General features: G+C 43.5%; 3 protein-coding genes across 4 annotated transcripts; 2 read left to right on the top strand and 1 right to left on the bottom strand.

Annotated features, from left to right (window-relative positions):
• The first annotated feature begins 273 nt into the window (after window positions 1–273).
• On the top strand, window positions 274–3,131 carry LOC6629248 (carnitine O-acetyltransferase). 2 transcript variants are annotated; one of them, XM_015172670.3, is made up of 6 exons: window positions 274–432; window positions 854–932; window positions 984–1,616; window positions 1,678–2,126; window positions 2,201–2,452; window positions 2,519–3,131. In XM_015172670.3, the coding sequence occupies exons 2-6, from the start codon at window positions 894–896 to the stop codon at window positions 3,072–3,074; spliced, it is 1,929 nt and encodes a 642-aa protein (XP_015028156.1). In that variant the 5' UTR covers window positions 274–432; window positions 854–893; the 3' UTR covers window positions 3,075–3,131. The 2 variants fall into 2 exon arrangements, with proteins under 2 accessions (XP_015028156.1, XP_002051272.2); XM_002051236.4 differs by lacking the exon at window positions 274–432 and adding an exon at window positions 599–767.
• Window positions 3,132–3,178: 47 nt separating this feature from the next.
• LOC6629004 (carnitine O-acetyltransferase) lies at window positions 3,179–5,867 on the top strand. The gene is made up of 4 exons (XM_032437590.2): window positions 3,179–3,315; window positions 3,364–4,335; window positions 4,402–4,853; window positions 4,927–5,867. The coding sequence occupies exons 1-4, from the start codon at window positions 3,277–3,279 to the stop codon at window positions 5,765–5,767; spliced, it is 2,304 nt and encodes a 767-aa protein (XP_032293481.1). The 5' UTR covers window positions 3,179–3,276; the 3' UTR covers window positions 5,768–5,867.
• Gpa2 (Glycoprotein hormone alpha 2) lies at window positions 5,765–7,327 on the bottom strand. The gene is made up of 2 exons (XM_032437596.2): window positions 6,053–7,327; window positions 5,765–5,970 (listed from the first exon to the last, which is right to left on the bottom strand). The coding sequence occupies exons 1-2, from the start codon at window positions 6,470–6,472 to the stop codon at window positions 5,878–5,880; spliced, it is 513 nt and encodes a 170-aa protein (XP_032293487.1). The 5' UTR covers window positions 6,473–7,327; the 3' UTR covers window positions 5,765–5,877.
• Between the last annotated feature and the right edge of the window lie 74 nt (window positions 7,328–7,401).

The raw sequence follows: 7,401 nt of genomic DNA, 5'->3' as shown, positions 1-7,401 counted from the left end.
TTGGCGCACCTCACTACACTGCTTTCTGAACAGAGCTCCACCAGTTAACAGAATTCGCTCCCCCTCTACAACATGTACTCAGTGCTATCGGTAAAACTTCATACTGTTATACAACAGTATTCACGTCTCATTATATCGAAATATATGCCAGTATATTGATAATCATAACGCAAACGTCGTAAATAAATATTTGCGGTTGGTTTTTCTGTTCTTTTTATTAATTGTTATTCAGTATTCATCGCACGCTACTATCGCTAGAGTTCCACCACTATTGCGGATAATCATAATATATACTTTGGATAAACAGGTTGACTGCTATATGTAGAAATTTAATTCATAATTATTTCGGAAATGTCACAATATTTTTCGGCTCAATAACATCCAAAAAGTGTCCAACAACTACAGAAGAGAAGTCACAAAGAGCGTCGAAGGGTAAGCAAAGACATCCCGATAGCAAAACAAAGCTCAACAAGTCGGCAGACATTGCACAAACCGCTCTCACTTTCGATGCCGACGCTGGCGCCGACGCCGACGCCATCAACGACGCCGGCGTTAACAGCGATAACATAAAGGCAGCAAAGCAGCGACTGGGACTTTGACGGCACAGTTTAAAAAAATGGTTAAAGAAAACCGGTCGTGTTTTGTCTGATATCAATTGCTAACTGCACTTTGCTTACGTGGACCAAGCCAAGTGCTGTATCGTCGACAGCGTTAATCTGAACGCCACTTTTATCGCAATCCTTAACGATTATGCACACTTATCAAAGGTTAACAATTTAATAAAAGCCCACAGCGCAAACACACACATACAAATAATAACCTTTGGATTATTATACTATTTCGGTTTTTACAGCTCGCCCGTTGAAAGAAGAATTGATCCGCCCAAAGCCGAGATGAGATTGCTGAACAGCAGAGGTGTCTTCTGGAATTTGGTGAGTAATTGCCAACTATGAGCCTAATCCTGACTAACATTCGCCTTACAGACCAAATGTTCCATCAAAGCAAATCAAACTTCGAATGTTCTTGTCAAGCTGCTGCCTGCCAGCTTTGGCAGCAAAAGTTCTGAGCAGTCGCAAGTGCCACAAAATGGGGCACCAAAGCAGAATCTGTTGAAATACCATGTTTTGCCACTGAATGAAACGCTGGACCGTTTTCTGTGCAGTGTTCAGCCTCTGCTGACGACCGAAGAGTTTCGGCAACAAAGAAAAATAACGGAAGAATTTAGAGACAAAGAAGGCGATGAACTGCAGACATTGCTCGAGGAGGTAGGTAAAAATGAGAATAACTGGCTGGCGGGTCGCTGGCTGAAGGCGGCCTACCTGCAATATCGTGATCCAGTCACCGTCTATGTGAGTCCCGGCATGACATTTCCACCGCAAAAGTTCATAAATGAAAGTGCCTTCGTTAACTATACGGCCAAAGTGATCTTTGGCCTCGGCGAATTTAAAAGCATCGTAGATTCTGGTAAAATACCAGTTGTCAAAATGGGCAAGAATGAGCTAGACAATAGTCAGTTTGGCAAGGTATTTGGAACCTGTCGTATACCACGACGTGGCACGGATGAGATTGTATATAATCCCTGTTCCAAGCATGTGGTGGTCATCTATAAAAATCATGTAAGTCTGTTTACTTGAAAGTGGTTTAATATTCATTAATTATTTATATTTAACCCAATAGTTCTACAAATTGTGCCTATACGACAAGGACGATAAGCTGCTGTCTGCTCCAGCGCTGGCCAAACAGTTGGAGATAATAATGGAAGCGGAAATCGATTTTGGTGTACCCTATGGCATTCTCACCACAGACTCGCGCGACAATTGGGCAGAGGCCTATGGACAACTGTCCGCAATGCCCCGAAATATGGAGGCCATTCAGACAATACAGACTTCGCTGTTCACTGTTTCCTTAGATGAATGCGTTTCATTTAAACCCGATGAACAGGCCAATCAATTGATCCTGTCGCTGATTCATGGTGGAGGTAGCAGAGTGAATAGTGGCAATCGTTGGATGGACAAAACCATTCAACTAGTGGTCAATCCAAATGGAAACGTTGGCTTCACCTACGAGCATTCCCCAGCTGAAGGGCAGCCCATTGCCATGATGATGGATTATGTGGTAAAGAAAATGTAAGCATTAACTTACACCATATATTGCTCCCATGTAATTATCAGTCTATTAAATTCGTTTCACTAAATTCTAGGAGCGAGGACAAAAAGTATGGTGAATGTGGCTCCTCTGAGCCTGTTGAAAAGCCACAAAAGATCAAATTTTGTCCACTCAACGAATGCGTCGGGCAATGGATATTCTATGCTAAACGTAATGTCGATCGCCTTGTTCATGATCTGCAAATGAAAGTGCTAAAATTCGATAGTTATGGCAAGGAGTACATCAAAAATAAGCGCCTAGGGCCAGACAGCTACGTGCAGATGGCCCTTCAGCTGGCGTTTTACAAGTAAAGATCTTTGAAATGTAAGTTCTATTCAAATATGTAATGCTATCAATGTTTTTTTTTTATTAGAATGCACAACGAACCCGCTGCTCAATATGAATCAGCGCACCTGCGTATTTTCGAGAATGGACGCACGGAAACCATACGCTCCTGCTCGAATGAATCGTTAGACTTTTGCCGGGCGATGACCAGCAAAGATGCATCTGTGGAGAAGCGCGCCAAGCTGTTACGCGAGGCAGTCAGTAGTCATCAGGCGTATACTAGACTGGCGCTCCAGGGACGCGGCGTTGACCGTCACCTGTTGGGTCTGAAGTTGATGGCACTGGAAAATAACCTGCCAGTACCCAAGTTCTACTCGTCTGTGGGCTACACCAAGTCCATGCACTTTCGTATGTCCACATCTCAGGTGGCCACAAAGTTCGATGCCTTCATGGGGTACGGTCCAGCCACACCTGATGGCTATGGTTGTTGTTATAATCCTCGCGAATGCGATATTATACTAGCAATCTCTGCATGGAAATCAAATTCGGATACTGACCCCGACAAGTTTGCAAAGGCCCTAACAAAGGCTTTCCTTGAAATGGAGGCGGTTCTTGACAAGGAACCCACGAAGTCCAAGCTGTAGTGACCTTAAAAAAAAAGTATGTTTTACAATGTTTATTAAATTTCGAGTGCAATTAAAGCCCGGCTTGTATTTTAACAAAAACCATGCACATATCAGTCCCCAAACCCAGTAAGTCTCATTCTGTACACATCTAGTTTGCGTTATTTATTACGTCTAGAGTATAAATTTGCTATAATCTTTCGATTCTTCTCCAAATTGTATAATGCGGGCCCTAATCACGACAGAGCGCTTCCTGAGCACAGTAAGTGTGCAGCAGGACAATGCTTAAATGATTCTAATCCGAATTCAGCCCACGCAGTACAACGGCAATTCTCGTAATTACGGCAAACAGAATAACAATGTGCACGCAAGGCCTATAAGGACTCAGCCCAAAAATGAACGGAGCCTCGTTGCAAAACTCTTTTTCTATGTGAAATCATGGGCAAAACAATTTCAATTCCTACCAACTTTAATTTCACCTAAGCATAACGTCAAGCAACAGCAAACGGAGCCTATGAGATTAGCGAACGTCAAGCAACTGCAAACGGAGCCTAAGAGATTGCCCAAAATAAAAAAAAAATCAATTACCAAAAATCAATCAACAAATCGAGTTAGTAAAGCGACCCGAACTCCCAAATTTGTAGATATACAGAGAGCAGAGGCCGATATCTTCTCCCGCCTACAAATACCAACATGTATCTGTGCACCGGCACAAGCTTATCCAGTGAACCCAACAAAAACTGGCCCTGTGGTGCTGCCTTATCTGAAATATCAATTACCCAATTATCCGGTTATACCGCTGCAGCTGACTCTCAATCGTTATTTAAACAGCCTAAAACCGCTTTTCAAGGAGAAGGACCTTGAAAAAGAGCAGATGCTGACACGCGACTTTCTGAACAACAAGGGATGTGAACTGCAAAAGCTGCTTCAGGAAGCCGGACAAGCCGATGACAATTGGCTCACCGAACGCTGGACAAAGGTCACCTACTTGCGACATCGTTCACCGTTAACTGTCTATTCCAGTCCTTGCATAGCGTTTCCTAGACAACAATTTCGTAGTACTTTTGAATTTTTGGACTTCACGGCCAAGGCCATATATGCCATGTGCGAGTTCAATAGTCTGGTGGAGAACAATCAAATACCCGTTTGCAGATTGGGATACTTTGAGCTGGATAACAGTCAACTGCACCAAGTATTTGGCACGGTCCGCACACCGCAACGCGAGAGCGATGTCCTGCAACAGTTCGGATCCAACTATATTGTTGTCATACACAACAATAATGTAAGCTTCCTTGGCGATTCGAAAAAAAAAACGATCCTTATCTTATCTTATACTTATCTCCTATAGTTCTACAAACTACCTGTTTACAGCACGGAGCAAAAAGATGTGTACAACGTATTTCAGATCAGAAAGCAATTGGTGGAACTTATTAATTCAGGGCATGCCAAGGGACCAGCAATTGGCCTGCTCACCCACGACACACGTAACAACTGGGCCGAAGGCCGTGAATTGCTTTGCCGCAAAGATCTGGACGCCTATGCGATTCAGTGCATCGAACAGGCGCTCTTCACAGTCTCCCTGGACGAATATCTTGAGGTACCTGAAGACCAGGAGCGTTCCATGCTGGCTGCTCAGCTTTTGCATGGCGGCGGCTTGCATATAAATAGTGCCAATCGTTGGATGGACAAGACCCTGCAGCTGATTGTCAATCCCAACGGCATGGCCGGTCTGTGCTGTGAGCTTGCGGCCGCGGAACCGTATCCGGCGGCCAGCATTATGGACTATATATTAAAGAACATGTATGTACATATGTAAATTCTATCGTATTATTTATACAGTATTTGCTGAGTCGGTTATCTCTTATGTAATAAGTGTTAACCCGGAATATGGAATGGTCTCCCACACCACGGACCCAGGTGACCTGGTGGAATACATTAGTTTTGAAGAAGTCGACGAGTGCATCGGTTGCTGGTTGACGGCGGCGAAGCATAACATAAAAAAAATCACTAGACGTTTGAAGCTGCATGCATTCCAGTTCGATTGCTACGGCACGAGTCTCATCAATTCCCAAGGCCTTGCACCAGATAGCTTTGTGCAGATGGCACTGCAGCTGGCCTTTTATAGGCAGCACAAGAAGCTGCCCGTACAGCACGAGTCGGCACATTTGCGCATCTTTAAAAGGGGACGCAGCGAAGTCGTACGTTCAACTTCTAAAGAATCTTCGAATTTTGTGCATACCATGGTTTCGGGCAAAGCCACATCTAGCGCTTCCTGGTTGGCAATGCGCGCCGCAGTGGACTCTCATCAGCATCAGACAATGCTGGCGCATCAGGGACGTGGCGTGGATCGCCATTTGTTCGGCCTGGAACAGATGGCAATTGAACAGGGCAAGCCCTTGCCCTACTTTTTTAGCACCGCAGGTTATCAGAGATCGAAAAATTTTGGCATAGTCAGCTCCCACCTTACGACCCCACATGACTGTTTCATGGCCTACGGCCCACTCAACTCGGAGGGCTATGGCTGCTGTTATAATTTGCGCGAGAATGATATAACCTTTGCCATTTCTGGCTGGGATGGAAATCCTGATATTTCGGTCGCGCGTTACTGCACGGCAATTGAATCGGCTCTAACCGAAATGGGGCATCTCAGGAAAAGGCGCAGCTCTAGTTCCACGGCCAAGGATGTCGGTAACGGCATGCAGCACAAGAAATAGTTAAAGTTTAATTTTAATATTTATTAATTGTACCTAAAGTTTGAAATAACTTAAGTGTGGCTCAGGCATAAAATTTAAATACATATATTTTTTATTTTCAGGCGGTTCCTCTAGTCCTTTTTGCAGTGATAGCAGCTGCAAGAGACGGCACTTTTGAAGGTCACATTGCGTATACCCTCAATGCAAAGCACACGGCGTTGTATCTGAAAGGAATAGGGGTTAAATCTAGCCATGCATTCACCTAATTCATTAGGATCAATTTGATACAAGTCCCAGCTCACTCACCTCCTCGGATTTCATCATGTTACAGCACTGACCCACCGACACAACCGGCTTGGGTGGTCTGAACAAACCCGTCAATGCCGTTGGTACCGATGGAACAGCATAGGATTCACAAAAGCCACGACAAGCATTCGTTGTAATCGTAAACTCCACACAATCGGGTATTGAGATTTTACGCGTATTTCCCACCTTATGGCAGCCAGGACGCAACCATGTGTCCTTGCCGGGCAGACTGCTCTCGGCGGCCAGAAACGAGGAGCAGAGTAGCCACAAAACAAATGCCAACAGCGTTATCGAGCTCATCTCGTCTGTGGGCCAATGATGACTGTTGGCCGCTTCCCAACGGACGCTCTGTTTTATTCCGGCCAGCAGAATACTGCGCTTGCGCAAAGAATGAATCTTGTCGTGGGCAATGGGCTGCATTTAATAGGTAGGGAGTCAAGATGGGGGAAAATATTGCTTGCCTAAAATATTCATGCATAAAAACCATGTTTGCATATTCCTATTTTTAATATGGCCCAGAAACGGGAATAACTATCATGATTTATTTTTTTTTTCAGCGAGCGATTTACATACATACGTACATAGATATGTACAGTGACAAAAGAAGCACTTTTTGCATTACATATTCATGTTTAAGCATGTTTACATACATACATACGTATATGCGCAATGGCGCCTCGGCGCAGTAACTGTAACTCTCCTTTTGTTTCGGTGCCCACGCCTATTCGCCAACACTTATCACCCGTTTGATCGCGTTGTTGTTGCATACAAAAAAGAATATCACAAGTATAACAGTAACGTTGCCGAATAGTGATGCTCAGACAGCGCATGTTGACTTGCAATATTTCGTTGAATGATTGCTGAGTAAAGTCCAGTCTTGGACACATTTAAATCGTGAAAACCTGTAGAATGGAACAAAAATGATCAGTGTTTCCGTGATGATACTTAATTCATTGTGGAATGTGCATACATATGTAAATCTGTGTGTTAAAATTATGATTTATTTTGCTCGGTGTGTAAACCAACATATGAGTTATTATTTTGCATGTTCTAAGGCGTTTCATAAATTACATATGGCTTATAACAGCTTATAAAAAGGAATTCATCTGTAAGTAATTGCATAAAATTGTTATATGATAGATTCATCCTATTGACACATAAGATGAAACGGTTCTGTTACTGTAATTCTTCTTCTCGTTACCTACGCACATTCGTCAATGCATATCGCCCTCTTACGTTCGCGTTGTAAAAAAATGTAACAGTAAAGTGATGCCATATTTGGCTCATTGATGTTGAAATAAATCAACTTCTCAATCGTGGATCGTGAAAGTCAATAGAATCGAAAAAAT

Source organism: Drosophila virilis, chromosome 4 (genome assembly GCF_030788295.1).
Source record: "Drosophila virilis strain 15010-1051.87 chromosome 4, Dvir_AGI_RSII-ME, whole genome shotgun sequence".
NCBI classification, from domain to species: Eukaryota; Metazoa; Arthropoda; class Insecta; order Diptera; family Drosophilidae; genus Drosophila; species Drosophila virilis.
This window is presented reverse-complemented; position numbering and strand designations above follow the sequence as displayed.